This window comes from Myotis daubentonii, chromosome 12 (genome assembly GCF_963259705.1).
Source record: "Myotis daubentonii chromosome 12, mMyoDau2.1, whole genome shotgun sequence".
NCBI lineage: Eukaryota > Metazoa > Chordata > Mammalia > Chiroptera > Vespertilionidae > Myotis > Myotis daubentonii.
In genome coordinates, this window is record NC_081851.1 from 55,572,618 (window position 1) to 55,590,304 (window position 17,687).

General features: G+C 52.5%; 1 protein-coding gene across 3 annotated transcripts in view; it reads right to left on the reverse strand.

The window, feature by feature from the left end:
* Positions 1 to 346: 346 nt before the first annotated feature.
* EPAS1 (endothelial PAS domain protein 1) overlaps positions 347 to 17,687 on the reverse strand; it is an 80,077-nt gene continuing 62,736 nt past the window's right edge. For 2 of the 3 annotated variants that reach the window (XM_059659934.1, XM_059659935.1), the window contains exons 7-16: positions 14,203 to 14,309; positions 9,866 to 10,013; positions 9,049 to 9,263; positions 7,796 to 7,980; positions 7,148 to 7,258; positions 5,867 to 6,357; positions 4,802 to 4,928; positions 4,445 to 4,562; positions 3,967 to 4,140; positions 347 to 2,501 (exon numbers count right to left, since the gene is read on the reverse strand). In XM_059659934.1, coding sequence (XP_059515917.1) covers positions 2,350 to 2,501; positions 3,967 to 4,140; positions 4,445 to 4,562; positions 4,802 to 4,928; positions 5,867 to 6,357; positions 7,148 to 7,258; positions 7,796 to 7,980; positions 9,049 to 9,263; positions 9,866 to 10,013; positions 14,203 to 14,309 — 1,828 coding nt within the window. In that variant the 3' untranslated portion in view covers positions 347 to 2,349. The remainder of the gene's footprint in view (positions 2,502 to 3,966; positions 4,141 to 4,444; positions 4,563 to 4,801; positions 4,929 to 5,866; positions 6,358 to 7,147; positions 7,259 to 7,795; positions 7,981 to 9,048; positions 9,264 to 9,865; positions 10,014 to 14,202; positions 14,310 to 17,687) is intronic. The other variant, XM_059659936.1, reaches the window with a different exon arrangement.

The window sequence follows — 17,687 nt, forward strand, 5'->3', positions numbered from 1 at the left end:
TTCTGACTGCGAGAGCCCAGAGTGTCCACACATGCAGGCCGGCTGGGCTCTCTAAGTGCTTCATGTCGTTTCCTGAAAGCAGGGACCTGCCTTTTCCCCTCGGGTCTCCCATTGGCTACAAAAAGGGCCAGTGGCAGATAGAAACATGGACGGGATAACATGGCCTTCAGTCTCAGCAGTTGCCAAGTATTAATATTAGTCTCCCTCCCTTCACCCATCCTCCTGTCGTCTGGCTTCGTTTGTCTCCTGAAGGTCAGTGCCAATGTCCATTTTTGGGAAACTATTTAATAAATCCTTTGCTCTCTGTCGGGGTGACCCATCACAAATCCACAGGAAACAGCAGGGGTAGGATCAGAATACTTTAATAAGATATCAGTGTCAAAATACATTTCCTTATAAAGTTAAGCTCCCATACAGTAATAATGTCAGTAGGAATTCAACAAAATAATAATGTACATGAAATCGTTACATTGACAGGTAAAGTTAATATTGAAGCTCAGAATATTTCTCAGAGTGTTTTAGTAAAACTGCAAGGGTGAGCCACCCTCACGGCCGAGGCAGCGCACACAGGAATCCAACCCCAGTTTACCTGGCCGTGGCCCTCCGGGCTCTGTCGCCACGCGGGGCAAAGCTGCAGTGCTTACGTACATTTGGGCAACACACTGAGTAGATAGTATTTCTCATACAACTTACATTTGTGTTTAGACAATTAGTCCACCCCGGCTGGCCCAGTGCTTGGCCTGTTGTGCTTTGGGTGTGTGTTTCTAGAAACGTCTTCATTGTGCCCAGGACAGGTGAGTTCTACGTGATTGGTGTTTAGAAACCAAAGGTGTAGTCCCTCTTACGCAGTGAGTTAAAGTGCTCTGAGAACACTATTTCCAGTGCTTCCTACCTACACAAGTCACTTCAAGTGACAACCAGACCCGGGAGGGCCTGGGGCTGGGCTGTCCCCAGGTCTGCAGGCTGCTCGTCAGTGGGGGCCCCCGCAGCTCGGCCTTGCAGGGGGATCTGAGGGAGGGCACTGGGCCAGGCTGGTCAGCACCGGCTGCCCTTCTCTCAGCCCAGCTCCATGTGCTCCAAGGTGGTCAGCTGGGAAGACATGGCCTGGTCACTACCCCGTTTCTGAATCCTTCCTTCCTTTCGTGAATTCCCATCTAAACCGTCTCAGGGCAGGTTTAGAAATATCCCAGTGTGCCACATGAAAGCCCATTAGAGTCACATAGCTCAGTGCACTTGAAGGGCCAGCAACAAGACCTTAAGAAAAGTTAAAGCACTTCCTCTCCCTTGGATTTGCCCAGCCCACACCCTTAACACATGATATGCCATCAGACCCTCTTGGCAGCAATAATAATATATACATACATACATAATACACAGAGGACATGAGGAAAAGACAGCTCGCAATGCTCCCACTTAATGATTCCACTCCTTGGATGGATTGTCACGCTATGGCAGATCCCAAAAGCAAAAGCCCACAGAGCAACCTCGAGCAGCGTTAGCACGGCCTGGGGGTGCCTTACAATGCTGCGGTGTCGGCAGGAACGGGCTTAAAAAGATCTAAAGTGATTTTGTGAGCAGGATTCCACTTCCGTTTCTAAGTTTTTAGATATTACAAAGTACCCATATATATGATAAACACTTAACCCAGATATAAATTTAAAAAAAACCCACTGAATGTGGGGGGTTGGGGAGAGAAGAAAACACCAAAGAGTTTAGGAAAAGCCTCCCTGTGCAACTCTCACAGATAAGCACATACACTGGACTTCACCCTTCACATTTCTTATTTTTCACCAAAAGTCATCAAAATTAGAGCAAAGAGTTGGTTTTTGAAAAAGGCTGAAATTACCAATTATAGTGATTAGTTTTAAAGGAGAAGGGCCGTGCGAGGGAGCAAGGCCACAAATCAAGCGTGGAAAGCAAAAATCATTTTCTCTTTGGCAACAACATCTTTTTAGTTCAGTGAAGCCAAAGCTTTCCCTACAAACAGACACCCAACTTGTTAGTGTGAATATTGTGTGTGCGAGAGAGAGAGAGAAAGAGAGAGGCCTCTGGATAATATAAATTAGAAGCAATTGAAGTTGGGGGGAAATCTTACAAAATTTAAGAACATTTTCATTGACAGAGTAAAACACAGCAGGTAAAACCATCGTGTACTTTAAAAATATGGATACTAAAGTGAGTATCTTCAGGAAAAGGCCATTACGTGGTAACCTGGGCAAGTCTGCCAGGTTACGTACACCTTGTAAAAAGTGTGTTGGTGTTAGAGATACCTAGTTGCAAAAATAGATGCAGAGAGTGAAGCTGGCGGATGGCCCGGCAGAGACACCTGCCCTGGCGGAAGGCCCTGCTTCAGGTGCCCTGGTCCAGGGCTCTGAGAAGGTCCCCTCCTTGCAGGAGCGTGGAGCTTCCTGGCACAGGAACGTTCACCTCACAGTCATATCTGGTCAGTTCGGGCAGCAGGTAGGGCTCAAACGAGGGCCCGAGCAGCCGGCTTGCCATACCTGAAAGAATGGTTGGTACCGTATTTTAAAAACCAAACCGGACATCCGGAAAAGGCTCTATTCCATAAGAGGCTGGCAGGGATGAGAAGGGCGCTGCGGAGAGCAAGAGGCATTTTCCAGTTTTTGTGACTCGGGGTTATAGATAGGGCAGCCCTAACTTCACTCTGTTTCTTCAATGCAATCTTATCCGGGCGGACCCTTAGCACTAGGTGGGGTGCTGAGCCCCACGGGAGAGAGAAGTGTGCGGTGCAGACAGCAGCTAGAGGGTGTTGTGTGGAGGGAGCCCACAAGGCTTCTTGGCCTTGGAGGAGGAGACATCAGGAAGCGCCTGACCTGTGTCACCGCGCATGGCAACAGGGAGGGAAGGCCGAGTGGAAAGGGAATTCTGAACTGGCTGCTGCCTGCACACACATGGATGCACAAACATGCACACACATTGCAAGGGGAATCTCTTAGCACCCAAACCCCATTCCCCGGAAGGAGGCCCAGGGACCCGAGGACAGCCTGGAAGCCCTTCTTTGGGCCCCTTCCCTCGGTCCCCTGGACCTCACTCCCTGTGGACGGGGTGGGTCTCAGGCCTCTGGAGCCCCCTTCTTGTACGTGCTGTCAGAAATAGTCTCCCCCTGATTTCTAAGGCTCAAGGAAACTCGTGGGCTCACAGCAGGCAGGACAATGCCAGTTATTTACTGAATGCAAGCCTCCCACGCAAAGGCGTGGCTGGGAGAGTACAGCTGGGATTCAAGCCCAGGGCTGTCTGGTGGTGCTGGAGTCTGGGTTCTGAAGCACTGAATAGCGATCTCCCCAAACCCTAGTGCTGAGGAAAGTACCCGCTTTGAGGGCAGGGGTCCGGTATGTTCCAGCACGTCCTGCCACTATGTTTATGCAATCTTTTGTGACAACATCTCTGTTTCCCAAGATGGTAACTGACCTAGGAGGCCCAGGACCGAGGGCAGGCACCAGGTGACTAACCCTCCAGAAGGGCCAGCAGGGTGACCTTTCCCAGAGCCCCTGGCAGCATGTTTCCCGCACATGTCCTCAGCTCAGCTCCCACCTGAACGAGGGTGACCTTTCCCAGAGCCCCTGGCAGCATGTTTCCCGCACATGTCCTCAGCTCAGCTCCCACCTGAACGCAGAGGGATGCCCCAGAGGCCAGTGGGACATGAGGCAATTCAGCAGCATGAACCGAGGAAAAGACACAGGCTCGAGGGCTTTTTGGACCTAAGAGCCCTGGATGTCACCTGATTGTTGTAAGGCTCCTTCTAAAACCCTGTAGGCAGATGGCCTTCCAGCCCCTGCTGCAACTCTTCTGGGAAGGAGGGCTTGCACTGCTTACGGCAGCGGCCTTTCAGGGCAGCAAGTCATGCTGAGTGGAGACGGGCCGCCTTGGGATGTCCACCCCCTGGCCCTCACCCCTCCCACACACCACAGACGCTGGCACAGAGGCTGCAGGCCCTGGGGCACCCACCTGCCGCCTTGTGAGCCGAGGGCAGACTGTAGTCCTGGTACTGAAAAGCGCAGCACTGCGGGGGGAACCTACTCTTGGCGCTCTCCTCGGGGCTCATGGCGGACGGAGGCTGTGGTGGTGGCAGGTGTCTCAGAGGCTGACTTGGGCCCCTCATGGGATTGTGGGTGAACTCATCTGAAAGATCAGTGTTGGAGTGTGAGGGCAGTGCCAGCCCGAGGAGGGGAGAGACAGTGATGCCCCCAGCACCCTCCCTGCCTTCACAGAAGGTGCTCAGAGCCAGCCCCCGGGCCTCGACACCCAGGCTCCTGATGGTGTCGTTTGAGCCAGAGTGGAAAGGGGAAGCTGTGTGCGTGGAAGGAGGGATGGTAGGGCAGGTGGTGAGTGGAAGAACCGAGATGTGCCCCTGAGCGCCCCCGCCCAGCCCTTCCACCTGCAGACACCGCCACCTGACCCCAGGGGGGCCCGGCCTGCTGCTCACCACTGGGGACATTGGCGCTCAGCCGCTTGTCAGGTATCGGAGGGCAGTTCCCGCAGCCCCTGAGGCTCTTCATCCTTTTCCACATCAGATGTGAAGGGCTGCCTCCTGGAGGGTCCCCCTGGGGGTGAGAGGGGCAGATGTAGAGGGGAGAGGGCCAGAGAACTCGTCGTCAGACTGAGTCGGGGTGGGTGGCCTCAGAGCAGCTGACCGAGAGGCCACTGCCCCACCCCGCCCTGCTGCCCCTGGCTGGCCACTGAGCCTCAGAGTGAGAGCTGCCTGCCAGATGGGCCCTCTGCTCTCAGCCCCGATTCCCTGCCCAGCCTGACCCAAGGCAGCGCCAGTCAGGAGATGGCTCACCCCACTCATGTCCGGGAAGGCTTGCTCCTCATACTCCAGCTGTCGCTTCAGCTTCAGCTTGTTGGAGAGGGCTACCATGGCCGGGCTCATCGCGTCTGGGCCCTGAGGCCTGAAGCCCTTTGCAGACCTGCCAAGCCCAAGAGAGTGGGCTGTGAGGGGGTCTGGAGCCCCACACCATGCAGGGCCTTTGGAGGGCCCTTCCAGAACTAATACGTCTGACCCAAAGGGCAGAGGCTCAGAGGAAGGGTGTGGGCCTCAGGGCCCGAGCTGCACTCCGCTGCTCTTCCCCAGTCTCCCCACCTGCCGAGATGCCAAAGGTTCAAGTCACATGTGCCGCCAGCCCAGCGGGACCCAGGCAGCCTCCAGGCCTGACCTCGGGTGCAGCGGCCCAGCTGGGTGGCGTCAGTCTTTAGGAGGGTTTCTTCTGCCCCATCTCTCCCTGCCAAGCTGCTCCCCCTCGGACGAGTGAGGCTGCTCTCTCACGGGCACATGCCCCAGGGCAGTGTAACTAATGTGCCCTGGGAGCGGAGGTCATATGCCACCCATTGTGCTTCAGCCCCGGGAGCTCCCAGCTGGTGGAATGGAGCTTGTTGGGGAGATCTGAAGGAGCCAGGAGGAGGAGGAGGAGGAGGACAGGGAAGGCAATGCTGGATGTCCAAAAGGCATGCGCATCTTTTTCTTTTCTCAACCAGGGTTCCAGGAGGAAACAGAGAACCACTGCCCAGGTAAGCAAGGTCCTTTAGGGTGCTCTGGGGAGAGAGACTGGGTGTGCAAGGGGGGACAAGCTAGTTCTCTCCCTTTTCCTGTCCTTAGTCACCTCTTGGGCCCCTCCACTCTGATAAAAACATTGCACTCGAGGCCTCCCAGACCTCGTGGTGACTCCTCTCAGCCTAAGCTCCTGGATCAGAGCAGGGCTCATTGGAGGACCAGCCACGGTGGAGCAGGAGTTGGTGATGGGGCAGGAAGTCTCTCTGGGCCCCAGATCACCTCCTAGTGGGCTCCCCCCCGTCCCCTCTCTTTTCAGCCCAGCCTTTGCTGAAGCAGCCAAAGATCACTGCCACTCACCTCTTCTTGAACATGGAGAGCTGCGGGGAGGAGACGGGGGGCCCAGATGGTGATATCCCCAAAGCCTCCGCGTGCTGATCTCCTCCAGGCCACTTGGGGGGCCTGGAATGTAAGGGTGGATCAGGGGGCCACTGTGTGTTGAATATGCCCCCCAAAGAAGAGAGAGGGGTGCTGGCCTGGCCACAGCACGATGGCAGGGACACCTTGCTCCCGCCATCGAAGAAGATGGAGGACATGGGCTGGTGCTCAGGCTCCGTCTTCTTGCTCTCCAGCTGCTGCTGGTACTTGTCCAGGAGGAAGGGGCCGGGAGCGGGCACGGGGGCCAGCGGCTGGAAGATGCTGGTCATGGTGCTGACGCAGTGCTGCGGGAGGAACTGCGGGTTCTCGGGCGAGAGCTTCTCCTCGGGGCAGATGGGGCTCAGCTGGAAGTCCTCCCCGTCCATGGGGATGTAGGGTGCCAGTGTCTCCAAGTCCAGCTCATTGAAATCCAGCTGAGGAGACACAGAGCAAGACAGTTTTTGCAAGAGCATTTGGCTTTCTGTAATAAGTGCTTTCCTGTAAAGTAACATGTAAATAAAAATTTGATTCTGGTATCATTTTTATTTTTGTGTGTTGATCCTTGCCCAACGATATTTTTCCATTGATTTTTAGGGAGAGTGGAAGAGAGAAAGAAAGACAGAGAGAAACATCAATGTGAGAGAAACACATTGATTGGTTGCCTCCTGCACAAGCCCCAACGAGGTCCTGGGCCAGAGAGATATGTGCTCTTGACCGGAATCGAACCCAGGACCCTTTGGTCCACAGGCCGATGCTCTATCCACTGAGCCAAATCAGCCAGGGCTCCGATATCATTTTTAAATGCAGTTAAACTAAAATAGTATTTCAAAGACTCCTAACTTCTTGAAGGGAGTAAATGTTCCCTTTGCTTATAAATGTCTCATACATCTGGATGTACTTTTTAAATGTTGGGCTTCTCCGAAGAAACGTTCGGTCGTAGTTTTGGTCTTCGTGTGCACTAAGGGAGCTCCCTCAGGGAGTAGGAGATAAACAAGGTGAGAGTTACAGGTAGAAGAGCTGGATTGACACAGGTAAAGCAGAGGGTGAAGTGGGAGGAGGGACCTCCACAGGCTCCACTTCCCTGCACCCTCATCCAGTTAGGGACCATGGTCCAGCATCTTCACTGGTCTCTGTCACAAAGGGGTGCAGCTGCAAGACCGGGCCTGAGCCTTCTCCGCCGCCCGCTGGCAGGCACACCAGCCCAACTTCTCCGTGGCTGCCTACCTGGGTGCTGCACTGGTCCTTTGCCTCTGTATCCATGGCAAAAAGCTTCTCAATCACCTCTATCTTCAGATCGTCATTCAGAGACGTGTAATAGTCCTCAGGGCTGCCGGGCTGGGGGCCAGGAGGGAAGGGACTATGTCAAGAGTATGACACTGGTCTCCCCAACATCCAAGGTAGAAGGAGAAGTACATTCTTAGCCCACAGACCAACTCCGTCCCACCCAACAAGTACTTGTAGCGAGGCCACTCCCTGTGAGCTGTGTGAATTATGTCCATTCATCAACCTCTCTGCACCTCAGTCACCTCATCAAATGAGCCTGTCCTGAGGAGCCAGTGGGATAAAGGCCATGGCCAGCAGAGCTCTGGAGACTACAGGTCTGTGCCCTGAGCAGGGACAGAGCTGGGGGTCAAACTGTGTGCCACTCAGCCCCTGCCTTCCGGGAGCTTGTCATTTAGGTGGGGGCGGGACTGGATACTGACAGCAAGCAAACAGCTAGAGTACCTGCAGGCATGTGTCACCACCTCTCTACGGGACTCTAGCATAACTTGAGTAGGAGGAGGGCATTACTTCTGTCTAGACTGACCGGCCATACAGCAGTAGCCAGAGGAGGAGCCTGCCCTCTCCGTGGCCTCACTCCAGGGGACTCACCGTGGAGCAGCTGCTGCTGGTGGCGCTGGGGCTGGTGTCCCCCGGGGCGGCCGCCTGGGGCATGGTGAAGGCAGGCAGGCTGGCCTCACTCTGGGCAATGTGGTTCCTCAGCTCCTCAGCCCACGACTGGTTGGGGGCCAGTAAGGTGTCGCCATAGGCTGATGACTCCTCGAAGCTCTGGTTTCCTGTGGAGACAAGAGTCTGGCTTGGTTAACAGGGATTCGTCCGGTCCATGGAAAACCCCCGAGGACAGAGAAAAGCCCAAAGGATGCACAAGAAATCCCCACAGCTTCTGGAAGTCATGCCTGGGCTGGGCCCTCAGCCCTGGAAGCTTGACTGGGACAAAGGGGCCTTTAACTGGGGCTCCGGCTCAATGTACCGGCTCCCTTTCAAGGGGATACCCTCCTGGAGCACTTACTTGTCAGAGACTAAGTGAATTAGGAGCTGCTCTTCCTCGAAGAGCAGCCCAGCATGTAGATGAGAGGTTAGGAGAGGACAGAGGGCAGTCAGCCTCAGTGAACGGAGGCTGAGAGCCTTCTTGCCCCCGATTGTCCTCTACGATCCTCTGTTGCTTCTCTCGTGGACTCTCGGGGACACAGGTAACAGGGCGAGCACAGGTGCTGCACCTATTCCTTCAGCAGCACGGCCAGGCTGCGGGTCCCACATGGGGAGCAAGGGCCCTGGGACACGTGAAGATGCTTCCAGTGTGGATCGGGGAGGCCTGAAAACTCTCTCTGTGGCGACAAGGACTCAGTCCCTGTGAGACAGGCACACGTTTTAAAGAAGTAGTGCCTACGGGGGCTAAATCTGGGCCTGAATCTTTTCTGGAATTATTTCTCCCAACATTATTTCAGTTCAGGCCTCTTCCCAAAAAGCAATTTGTCCCTCAAGGCCCAGGTGAAGCGCTGCCCTCGCTGTGAAATCGTGCCAGTGACCTCCGAGCAGCTCTTGCTGTCAGGGCAGGCTCCTGCCCCTGTGGTGGAGATGCGACTCCTCCAGGCAGTCCCCTGCAACCTGTCCTCCCCCACCTCCCGCTCGGCACTTTGTGGTCTTACTCCGTGCCAGGTGCATGCGTTGTGTTTTTGCATCCAGTACAGACCAGTCTGACCACTAACAGATGATTAGCAAGACTCGGGGAAGGAACAGGGTGCCGCTGGTTAAGGGAAAGCTGTAGCCAGGGAGGCCTGTGACCGTAAAAACCTCCCCCACTCAAGAGAGTTCGACGTCCCCCAGCTCAGTGGAGGGGCACCCACCGAAGTCCAGAGAAATGATGGCATCTCCCGCAGTGGGCGCCAGCTGGGCCAGCTCCTCCGGCTCCTCCTTCAGTTTGGTGAACAGGAAGTGACTCTTCTCGGACACGGCCACCTCGTCGCTGTTCTCAAAGATGCTGTTCATGGCCATCAGGTGCGGCTTGAACAGGGATTCCGTCTGGTCCATGGAGAACACCACGTCGTTCTTCTCAATCTCACTGAGGGGACAAGAGGCTGCGTCAGGCCTGCCACGTTTCTAGCGAGATCCTTTTGTCCCGCGACCCAGGGACACCCCGACGGCTGAGCCTCTCAGCCACATGCGTGGGTACGGACACTGTGTCGTCATGTCTTGAAGAACCACACAATGGAATCTGGAGTTGAGGCAGCAACATGGAGAGTGCCCTCAGACCATGAGTCTGTCTTGGATCCTGCTGTACGGGCAGGCACTGCATGGTGTACCCGGGTGTGTAGATTTGTGTATGTTTCACTCCAGCAATGACTTTACCCAGCTCTCTTCCCAGGGGCTACAGAGGAACAAAGTCAAGGAATGACTTTGTTCTGTCTGCCTCCCCACGTGGGTCAGAGAGAGGCCTGGCACAGATGAGAGACTAGGGAAAGGGGAAGAGAAGCACTGGGAAGGGGAAGTCCCAAGTGACCCACTGTTCCCGCACCATCCATGGAAGTCCTCTGGGTCCTGAGGACCCGCACCACAGAGAGCTGACAGAGAGCCTGCGGAGAGGAGAGGCTGGGCGTTCTGGGACCTGCCATCCTCAGTGTGGGGAGCTCACAGCCCATGCCCCACTGGTCCTCCCACACTCACCTCAGGACGTAGTTCACACACATGATGCACTGGGGCTGCAGGTTGCGTGGGTTGTAGATGACTGTCCCCTGCGTCTCCAGCCACACGTAGCCCCCATGCTTCGCCAGCATCCGGTACTGGCCGCTCACCACCTGGCCCTTGGTACACACTATGGGAGGAGAAGCAACCTGAGGTCCGGGAGGTGGGGGGCTGAAGACCCCACGGGAGGGCAGTCTTTGGGGAAATGGACAGGACTAGGCACCAGACCATGAAGACTGGAGCTTAGAGATCATCGCACCCAACTCTTCGTGTTAAATATAGGGAGAGGAGGGCCAGAGGGCTTACGTGACTTGCCCAAGGCTATCCAAGGGAGGAAGTGGCCCATTGCCAGTTCCTTGACAAGTCTGCTCACCCATTGGCTCTGTCCTACTTTCCCCCAGGGAGCCCCCGACAGGGTCCCAGGGGGAGCCTCTGTCAAGCTCTCCAGGTTGGGGGTGGGTGCTTGCAAGCAGTGTGGAAAAAGCCTGTCCTCAGGGTAGCCCTTTGGAGCAGACCCACTACCAATACTAAAAGCTTGTGAGTGAATAGTTTTTAAACAATATGCTTGACCCTTCCAGGTCATCTGTCAGGCCTGCCACCATAGAGCCACAGAAGACGTGTGACCCGTAGCAAAGGCAGAGGTAAGGGCTTGCCCTCTGCAACCCCCGCCCCTCACCCGCCACACACACAGCCTACACTCAGCCTCTTCAAAACCGTGATAAGACCTTCCCACTCCTCCTCTTTCCAGCTGCCCAGCGAGGCTGCATGCTTAAGACATCTTTCCAATTCCAGATCATCCTAAATGTTCATTTAACTTTTGTGCGTACGGTATAAAGACAGTAGTGAAGGGGTCCCACATCCCAGACTGTCCTCTTCCCCAGTCCAGAATGCTCTATCCGCTTCCATTAAAAAGGAATCAATAACTCCCTTTAAACAAAAGTCCACTTAATGTTAGAATTTCTGGTGGTTTCCTGAACTGCCCAGTTACTTCTATTTCTTGGGAATTCATTCTTCAGACTGCCCCCCCCCCCCCGCCCGCCCCAATCGCAAAGAATTGGAAAGAGGCATAGGGGAAGGACCAGGAGATCTTGCTAGCCTGGGCACTTGGGGAAAAGAATACTCTCTCTTGGTTTTGGTTTCTTCACCCGCAAAATGGAATGCGATAAAAATTATAGTAATGAGATAATCATTATTAGCTACCACAGCTGTTTGTACTGAGGGCCAAATTTGGCTTATTAGGTGCAAGAATGCGGACTGAATGTCACTGACAAATGCTCTATAGGAAAAGCCACCTCCTCCGCAAAGTCACTCATACGGGCAGCTCCTGTCCTGAATTGTCGTGGGCTCTTCAGCCAAAGAAATAACTCTGTTCTCCCCTGACTTCCCGTTATCTGTGCCACTGAGGCTCCCCTGTGGCAGTGAAACGACCCTTGCACAATTTCAAGTGGCTGGAGTTAACTTATTTAGACGGCTCTTAAGGCAGACAAAACTCAGGGCTCTTATTCTTGATGAAACTGTGCAGCGAGCAAAGGTTTTAACTGCATTTCTAGCGATTGCAGGCGAGGGCCTGCTCTGCCAGTAGAATATAATTAGGCCCACCTTCTAATCATCTGCTCATTAGTGCCAGCCTCCGTGCGGGGCCTGCTACTTGGTAGATAGGCTTTTTATGACCTTTAATCTTGTTTTCCTAAGAGCACATAATGTGCTCACACAACAAAGAGAAACCAACCCCCCAGCCCCTCCCCTCGGAGACTAACGATGTATAAATTACTAATCCATTTGGGAACGATGGCTTTCAATTATCTGAATCTGGTTTGAGGGCTGAGCTTCCCCAGCAATTTCAAACGTGAGCATTCACAGGCTAAGATATATGGGTGCGGACATTCAGGGTGCTGGTGTGTCAACGTGGACCAGCCTCAAACCTGGCCTCCAGCTATTTCACAGCATCCGTGTGGGTCTGTGGTGCGATTATATCTGCACAAACCCAGCGAGGGAGAGAGAGAGGCGGAGGCAGATTTCCCTGTGCTGGATCTGGGCTTGCTGGCTGGGTACAGGCCTCTGAGCTCAGAGCTGCTTTACTTCCTTCCACCAGGGGAAGAAGGGAGCCTGTGATTTCCATTTGGGCTGTGAGTTACCTTTACGTGTGCCTAATGCTTAAATACACAGATTCAATAAAAAGCACATTTTCCCTGGAGTCAGCGGAAAACTGACGTGACAAACTTTTATCCCAGCTCTTTTTATATGAATCAAAGCTTTTCTAAGAAAAGGAAGATATAAAAAAAAAATCCTTCTTATATGCCTAGAGAGAAGTCATCATTTTTGTTACCTTGGAAATAGTTTCTTTCCTCTATTTTCCCACCCAGAAGATAAAGTATAATACTGTCTGCCAAGAATTCCCAGAAACTTACGTTCGTCCTCGCTTTGACTTCACCCTTGGCTGATGAGAAAAGCTGGACTTTTCCCCCGGTTTTTCATCTACAGGAGGGGAGGTCCAGGAAGCCTGGCCCTGGGGAGCCTGTGGGGGCTGGGCCAGAGCCCGGTTCTCCGAGTCCCAGTGTCAGGGACAGTCACAGAGCAGAAAAGCATGAGGAACCCCAACGTGCAGGCTGGAACCACAGCTGCAATTTCAAAGCTGGGACTGGGTCACACCCACCCCTGTGGGCTGGGCATATAAGGGTACCTCCACCTGCCTCCCCGATCCCTGGTCTGTTAATGGGGCTGAGTCTAGGTCGTTTGTTTTCTGAGAAACTTCTCTGAGATATCGTCAAGGCTCCTGTTCACTGTTAGATCAAACCCAAAAGCCACGAGGAAGCAGCAGAGAAACCCAAATAGAAAGACAAGACCTTACTCTGTAAGAGAATATTATGGTGATTAGATACCGCTTATGGGCTAGCTACTCTGAACTTCCGCTAGCCTAACCTTGGGATGGATGGGTGGATTGAGGAACAGAGGGTGAATAGCTGGACTTCCCTCTTCTTCCTTGCCACACCAGGCCACAGCTAATCCTGGGAGCTCAAGACCTGCGGAGCCACGGGGAATCTTCGCAGACTTACCCGTTTTCAGTCCTACAATCCTCTGTCTGCAATTATGTTGAAGCATTCTTTTCCAAATATGTTTGATGCCTTTGGGTTTATCATTCATTTGGTGCTTGTACTGTATCTAACACTGTGCTAGTTACGGTGGTTGAAGGAATGAGCCACCTGGTTTCCTTGGAGCCCACAGCCCTCCTTTTCCCTCAGAAATGAGATCCCTTAGGGCAGGGATCAGTGCTATCATTCCTCAGTGACCGAGTGTAGGGTTATAAACCCAGAGTCCTTGCATGTTGATGGCTGTATGGACTCAAGAAAATCGTCTTGGGTTGCCTGCAAATGGGAAGCCTGAGCTGGGGATATGGCCAGGTGAGTGCACTAGAACTGCCCTGCCCAATATGGTGGCCGTTAGCCAAGTGTAGCGACTTCAATTTAATTCAGCTCCATAGTTTCCCTAGACATATTTCGAGTACTGCATAGGCCGCCTGTGGACTATGTGGATGTAGAACATTTCCACTGCAGAAAGGTCTAACTAGGGTTCTTTCTGGCTGCAAAGCAGTCTCCATATGCCTCACTGGGTTGCTGGACAGCCTCCTCCAACTGAGTTCTCTTGATCCAGCAAGCAAGCTCTTAGGGAACCATGGCCTGCCTCAATACTTCTATCAAGGCCCTGCTACCTTCCTTCTGTCTCATCCTCCCCTCTCATTCAAGGTGTCCAACTCTAGTGCCCTATCCTCTCCTTTCTGCACTTCCCCAGCCCTCCTCTTCTCTGAATGGGTGCACTTACTTCTAGAGCACATAACCCAAGGTGACTGTGTGTCTCAGTTACCCTCTACCGGGCTGTTTCATAGGCTGTGCAGACTGTGGACTCCATCTGCAAGGGCGCTCAGCAGAGATGGGGAATGAGGTTCAGCCCACCTTCTATTCTCTAAGCCACATGGCTTGGTGTGGGTGTGTCCCCCTGGAGGAAGAGTCCTTTGTCTAATTTGCATTAAGTTGTCATATAGGCTGGTGGCAGCCTTGGTTCTCTAACTATCCTGACCCTGCCTGGTTTGGCTCAGTGGATAGAGAGACATCCCAAGGACTGGAGGGTCCGGGGTTCAATTCCGGTCCAGGGCATGTAAAAACAAATTCTAATCAAACCATCCCGAGGGTACATCTTACTGCTGCATAAGACAGTGGTTCTGTAAGGGAGGTGACCAGGTCTTCTCCTGCCTCACCAGTCACACCCCACTCAAGGCCAAATTCCACAGACCCAAGGGAGCCACACGGGACACTCCAGGAACTTACGGTTCTGGTGACTTTTGGTCATGTTCTCTGAGTCCAGTGCATGGTAGAACTCGTAGGCTGAGCGGCCAAGCAGCTCCTCTGGGTGGTAACCAATCAGTTCTGTGATTCTGAAATTTTTTAAAAAAGCATGTGGGGAAGAGACACCATATGAATGTGGGCAGGGGCTCAAGGAGCTAAATCCACAAGGTAAGTCAAATGCACACATTCAGATGAAAACACCACAGGCTTCCTGGTCACACCATTCATGCATGCAAAAAACACACGGTGGTCAACCTGCAGCTGTGGTCTGCCCAACCTCCTCTCTTCCTGCCCTTCCTGAAGTCATGTTTGGGGAGGAAGGAAAGGCAGCTCCTCAGGGGACTCCTACCCCCCGCCCTAATATACACACATGCCCAGTCTCCAACAACCATGCTTTCACCCCCACCTCCCAGTTTTTGCAGATGAGGGAGTAGAGATTCAGGGAGAGTAGACCATTTGCCGATGTCCACACGTGTCCAGGACAGGGCAAGAATGAAAACCAGGGCCTCCTGATTAGTAGGTCAAGCTTATTCTAGGAGAGGGGGATATAAATGAAAAGTGAAAACTACGTGGCCCCAAGTAGGGGACAGCATGGAGATGACCTTTGCCCGTGTGTGACCTGCAGAGTGAGGCTGCACCTGGGGCAGAGAGAACCCCAGCTGTGCTTGCAGCTTCACTCCTCCGGGTGCTTCTCCTCCTGTCCTGCCCAGTGACCTCACATTCCTCCTGGACATGGGCCTGCCTTCCATGGGTTCTTCTACTTGTCCCTCCCAATTTCAAGGAATGGAAGAAGGGCAGGAGGTACGGAGAGGGAAGAAATATAAAATCACAGCCATAGAAACGTGCCTCCTCATTACATTCTCCAATAAACGTGCAGCTCTAACACAGACCGGCTTGGCTGTCCTAACTGTACCTCGCTTCCTCCTGTAAAGTGTCTGTTACTGATGGAAAGCAGACAGAGAAAAGGCAAGTATGGAGAACCACGAAGAACCACTTAACCCTTAGCTCTGTGGAGTCATCAAAATAAACCAGCCCTGTCCAAGAACCACCAGATTAGCCACATCCCCACATCATACCTAAATATTATTTTTTCATAACCTTTGTTATCTCACCCATTTTCTCTAATGGGCTCATTGTCTCATTAATTTGGCTGATCACAAATGAGAAGTGATGCTACCCTCACTACTCCAAGCTCTGTGTCAGATGCATGGCTCTTAGGTCTGGCTCCATCATTTATCACCTGTGTTGGAGATTAATAATATGAAGAGGAAAACAGGAGCAGTGTCTCTGCTCCCTTCCAAAGGGGTCTGCACACATCTACCAGAATAAATCATCATAAAATATTACCTGCACCCTGCCACTCCCCTGGTTAAGCATCTACAGCTTAACCCATTTCCAACCATATCAGGAGCAAATAAGCTCTGTCTAATTTCTAGTTTCCATCTCCCATGCAATTTGATTTCAACTAACCTTCAGCATGTCTTGTACCTTTTGCCTTGGTGAACCCCTCTCTTCAGAGCTCCCCATACCAGTGAACTCATTCTTGCTGCAGAACCTTGATGCATTCTTTCCCCCTCTTCTCTAACTCCTGACTATTGCGGGGCCAGCTCAAGGCCTCACCTTCTCCATGGACGCCTCGCCGATGTCACCTCATGAAGTCCATACAGGCAAACACAATGTCACAGAGAATTATGTATTTGTCTCTCCACATCCCACCTAGGCTGTCAACCCTTGAACTCAGGGAACACTTTCTCCTTTGGTCTCCCCTACATGGGCATATACCTGAGTAGCTGACCAGTGGATTCTCTCTTAGGACCTAAACCAGAGCCCTGCCTGTCCCAGTACTGCTAAGGAATCTGGGCACCATTTCTCTCTACTTTTCCTCCTAGAACAGGATGAACTACCTCAATGCAGGCTGGTACACACACCGCGCCCTCCAGCACAAACCCTCGAGATATTCAATCCACCTTTTCTGGAAGGTGTGTCTAGTGTTGATGTGGGCAGAAAAGAGGGAAGTTCTCTGCTGAGGTGAGACTGGGGGTTAAAGCCTGTGTCCAACAAGGGACAGCTGAACAGGCCTGAGAAGCTTGGATCTTAGCTGCTTCAGCCCAGGGGAAGTCTCTCCAGGGAGATGCCAGGAGCTCATTTACACCAGCCAGCTGGTCACACACCAGGAGGATCTGTCTCCTCTGAGAATCTCTGAACTCATCAGCAATGGGCATGTTCCTTGTCACCCTCTCCCCAGGGCTGGCACCCAACGTGGCACCTTAGCCGCCGTGGAGACTGGGGGAATGAGACAGTTGAACAGTGCGGGCCCCTCCTTTCCTACAACCACATATCTTTTCTCTGTCGGTCAGTGCCTCTCTAAAGCTGAGCCTGGGGATCAGCACTGGGGGGCCCTGCTGACACAGATGTGCCAGATAAGCCACCTTGTTTCCTGGACAGGTCTAGAATTTTAGAGACACTCTCAAAAATGAGGCTCTTCTGGAAAAGATTTGATTCTAGTCCCTGAAGAAATTCAATTTTCTTTCAAGATTAGAATCTTTAAATAAAAATGTTCAAAGCGAAAGTTTGTTATGATCTGCCTCATAATAAAATGTTTAATCGAATTAATGTACCATCCATTCAAAGGCACACAATGGGCATGTTTTGGAAGTGGACAAACAAACCTAGATTTCAGAATGGCCAGCTATCTTCCCAGTAGCAGCCTTCATTTATCTTGTCAGCTAAAACAAATATTTAATGTCTTTCTTCATTCCTTTAAACAGACTATAAAAACTGGGAAATACGCATGTACCCCTAACACAATTGACGAACATTCACAAAGCCAGGAAACCCCAACTTAAAGCTAATGGTCATTCCCCTCCATCTGTAGGCACGCAGACGCCATGGGGAGGGTAATGAACCCAGCTTGTTTATAGGGTCCGGCTACTACGCACAGAAAGGCCTTCCCGGCTAATTTCCCCCCCAGAGAAGCCTCCGGAGCTATGATAACAGTTTCATCTGTTCTGTCCACCAGGGGCGGGGAAACTATTTTTTTCTTTCTAATTAAGAGCCCCTGGGGCTCACTAAGGGAGAAGTCGACTCAGTAGGGCTGTTCTGTTTTTAGAGAAGAAGGAAATATAAAAATCAACCTACCAGATTTCATAAGTGAGAAGGTCCCCTCTAATAATAAAATGGAAAAAGAAACAGATCCGGGGGGAGGTTGGGAGGGAGATGCAGACGTAGGCAACCGTGGGAGCCAGAGGAAGAAGGAAGAAAAGGAGAAAACAAAATAGAGAGGAAAGAACGACTGTTGAATTTTGAAGTTCACGTTACCCCAAGTAAATTCAAGGTTCCAACCAGCCGGGGCTGGATTTCAGAGTCAGATAGTCATGCCTTCGCAATGCAAAAGGACAGGGATTCATTGCTCGTTAATGGCCCTTTCCCCTTAAAAATGATCAGAGGCTCTTTCCAACGCAGTCCGC